This window comes from Triticum aestivum, chromosome 6A, assembly GCF_018294505.1.
Source record: "Triticum aestivum cultivar Chinese Spring chromosome 6A, IWGSC CS RefSeq v2.1, whole genome shotgun sequence".
NCBI lineage: Eukaryota > Viridiplantae > Streptophyta > Magnoliopsida > Poales > Poaceae > Triticum > Triticum aestivum.
In genome coordinates, this window is record NC_057809.1 from 340,982,484 (window position 1) to 340,986,417 (window position 3,934).

Genomic DNA, 3,934 nt, shown 5'->3' on the forward strand with positions numbered 1-3,934 from the left:
GACTGATCCTGCCATAATATACTCCCGCCAATTCTATTGCATCATCAACCGAAGTCGAACATACATACGACGATCTTCATGCGTGAAGGGATGAGAGGAAAGAAAGGGCGGTAGATGATAATGTGAAAGGGTGCCGCGTCTGGCTTGATAGTAAAGCCAAAGAAAGATGCCCCAAGACAAGATACAAATGTTGGGAAGGGGACATGATCAATAGAACCTGGCTGGATCCGGGCTGGGATAGTGGCGCCCATTCCTAACCAGTTCTGAAAAGGTTCGCTCATGCTGGAGGTACTAACCACTTAGTGTTCGGTCCGCTAGTTCACGCAAATCCAAAGAAGTTATCACAGACGAGCCACATGCTGGGAAACTTGCACGTGTGGTTCTGGACGGGATTTCCTTCGGTATCTAATAACCTTGCTTCTGCTCGCCGCTGGCGCACCTCTCCTAACTATGGCCCATTTATTCTGGAATAATTTTTTTAAGAGGGACAATTTTACATATTTCTGCCAAATCCTTCTATTATTAAGTACGGCTGGTACCATTTCGATGTGTTTCGATTTTTTTGAAAAAGAGAGGTTTGATGCTTCTGAATTCATTGTATTAATTCCACTTCCTACTCGCAGTATGCTCTTAATGATCCCGGCTCATGATTTAATTGCCATGTATTTAGCTATTGAGCTTCAAAGTTTATGTTTTTATGTGATCGCAGCATCAAAAAGAAAGTCTGAATTTTCCACGGAAGTCGGCTCAAAATATTTGATCTTAGGTGCATTTCACTATGGAATATTATTGTTCGGGTGCGACCGGACTACTACCGATCAATTTTTTGGAACTTATTTATAGACTTGTAGAGACCCTCTACGTAGTTGTAATTCTAGGGCAATCGATCCACTTTCCCCATAGCACTAAGGCTGTGTCTCGATCTCATACGCGCGAAAGATAAGATACGGGAGATGGGGTTCTATGGTATGGGTCTTCGACCGTTGGTCTAATTCCATGACGGAGAGTCGGCGTGGCGTAAAGTGAAGATTGGGGGGAATAGAGCGAAATCCCCGTCTGGGGTATTCCGAAGGTGTAACCTAGGCAACGAAAAAGGGGCCCGATACTTCAACTAAAGGAGCGACCTGTTGGTTCAACAAACCCCGACCCAGTGTCACACGTTCTCCAGGTCCAAAGGGACCCAGTGCCCAACTACCGACTCCTCCCGGAATTGCGTTATCGGAGCCGAGCCAGGAATAGCCGTTAGTGGACACCTACCACTTTTCACTGGTTAGAGAGGCCCTCTTTAATACATTAAGAAAATATGTTCACAGGGGCCAGAAAGACTCGGTCATAGGAACTTAGACCACCTACGCGCTGGTAAACGAAAACCACCTCGACCGGATCTACCGAATGAAGAAGGCCGCCCTGTCAAAAGAATTAACACTTCATAATAGCCGCCACAATAAGAAAGAAGCAAGCGAAATAGCTAGAAGCGCTCGCTTCGCCGCGCCCAACAATTCTTATTCACGGGAAAGCCAACCGAAAGATTCGATTCAGACTTCGTAGAGCCGGTGCTGCTGCTATCTACATAGGGCCTTCCCCCACTCCCGTCCCGGGGTGCTAAGGGGTTTTGTTTTAGGAACAACGGCGGTGTTTTGCTGACGCCTCGAATCAACGCTTTTGTTGTGACATGCTAAGTTTTCTCCCCTATTGCTAGTAGGTTGATGGGTCGCACACCCGGCACACATGTTTTCGCCTTGCTTGTGTGTCCATAACTCAAAATAAGTGACCTAACGGCCGCCGCCCGACTAAACATACCAATAGTCACCAAATTCATATGGGCTACTGAGGAGTAGGCAATGATCTTCTTAAGATCGATCTGTCTTAAAGTGGTCAAGGAAGTATATATTATAGCAATCACGCTTAGAGTATAAATGAAAGGAGTGAAACAAAGTGTCGCTTCGGGAAACATGGGTATTGAAAATCTTAAAAACTTGTAGGTTCCCAATTTTAAAAGAATTCCAGCCAAGATGACGGATCCAGCCGTAGGTGCCTCTACATGGGCTTTGGGTAACCAAATATGAACTGGTACCGTAGGCACTTTGACGACAAAAGAGGCGAAAAAAGCAATCCATAGAAGGATTTGGCGCCGCTCACTAAATTCAGTGGTTAATAAAATTTGTAAATCAGTGGTTCCTGTTTGGAGAAGAATCAACAGAATAGCTAATAGCATAAAAACGGATCCCAGTAAAGTATATAGGAAAAACTGATATGCTGCCTTGATGTTTCTTTGTCTTGAACCCCGTACCCCTATAATGATGGTAGAGTCAGGGGTGGCCCCAAAGCGGAATTGACCGGTGGTAGTTGGTCGAAGCTCCAGTGGGTAGCCACTCCCTTCTTAGGGAACCGTACGTGAGACTTCCGCATCATACGGCTCTGTCCCGAGCTTCCATCGTCGGCCCTTGTCATTAGACCACTACGCTTGTCTTTTTCGCCTTGACTCTCGAATCTTTTGCTTCTCGGGTGGTGGCGAACAATGCTGCTTGCGTAGCGGGAGATGCCCGCCTATCGTTTAGGCCTGCTTCCTGCCCGAAAGAAGGCTAGCTGGACTAGTGGTAGGGGACCCCACCGTCAAAAACCCTACCCTATTCTCGAACCCTCTACCGAGCTCTACCCTGCCCGCATTTATTTGGAAGGGGGCCAAAGAAATATCTCCACCTACTGCCAACAGTCTTTCTTCGGAATTCTACTGAACGGGTCGATCCTCCCCTCCGTTTGTTTTAGCAACTTATCCTAAGGTCTCTTCGCCAAGAACTCTTTGGCAACGACAGAGGAACTAACCTGCCTGCAGTGGCGGGGCGACTTTTTTTAAATAAGACCTGGATGATTATCCCTACCCTCGGTAGTTTACGAGTTTACGTCCATCCCTGGTCGGGTACAGTTTCCTTTATTTTTAGCCCTTGTAGCCGTTACCCGAATTCGCAGAAGTGTGTCCACACCCCCCTGACTTGACGAGGGATTCATTCTCGCGAACAAATACACCCCCTACACACACATAGGAGCACCCCTTCCTGCATATCCATACAAGACCTGAGTAGGCGGGTCGAGGTCCTACGAGGTACCCACTACTCGGAGTACCCTCCCACCAAAAAAGATGTGTGGTTTGGTGGTTGGACCAGAAATTCTATGCTTACGCACAAGACTACCCCTCTGTAACACCCCAGATGTAAATTTCCCAATTTGTACTCCAACTCTTGTCGTTTCCGGCGTTAAGTTATATTTATTTCTCGGGTTCGGGTCTTTGTCTCCGTGTGTTGTTTTCGTTTTCATGCATCTCATATCATGTCATCATGTGCATCGCATTTGCATACGTGTTCATCTCATGCATTCGAGCATTTTCCCCGTTGTCCGTTTTGCATTCCGGTGCTTCGTTCTCCTCCGGTGGTCATTTCTAGCTTTCTTTCGTGTGTGGGGGTTAAACATTTCTGGATTGGACCGAGACTTGCCAAGCGGCCTTGGTTTACTACCGGTATACCGCCTGTCAAGTTTCATATCATTTGGACTTCGTTTGATACTCCAACGGTTAACCGAGGGACCGAAAAGGCCTTGTGTGTGTTGCAGCCCAACACCCCTCCAATTTGGCCCAATACCCACCAAACTCTGCTCCATGTCCTAGAGCGTTCGATCACGATCGCGTGGCCGAAAACCGCACCTCATTTGGACTCTCCTAGCTCCACTTATGCCTATATATACACCCCCTCGAAAATCCCGGGTCTCTACCACCCCTAACCCTAGATCCATCTCTCCTGCCGCCGCCAGACGAAACCGCGCGAGGCGGACGTGTCCGACGACGCACCTCCGCCGCCACGTGGCACGTGCCCATTCGCCGCCGCCGCCGGGACCACTTCGCCGCCTCCCGCCGCGTCAGGCCCGCGGGGCCCGCGTCTGGCCC

At 48.5% G+C, this 3,934-nt stretch overlaps 1 protein-coding gene across 1 annotated transcript in view; it reads right to left on the reverse strand.

Moving 5' to 3' along the window:
- Positions 1 to 1,675: 1,675 nt before the first annotated feature.
- Positions 1,676 to 3,934, reverse strand: part of LOC123129600 (NADH-ubiquinone oxidoreductase chain 4-like) — a 34,904-nt gene continuing 32,645 nt past the window's right edge. Inside the window, exon 3 of the mRNA XM_044549701.1 lies at positions 1,676 to 2,303. Coding sequence (XP_044405636.1) covers positions 1,676 to 2,303 — 628 coding nt within the window. The remainder of the gene's footprint in view (positions 2,304 to 3,934) is intronic.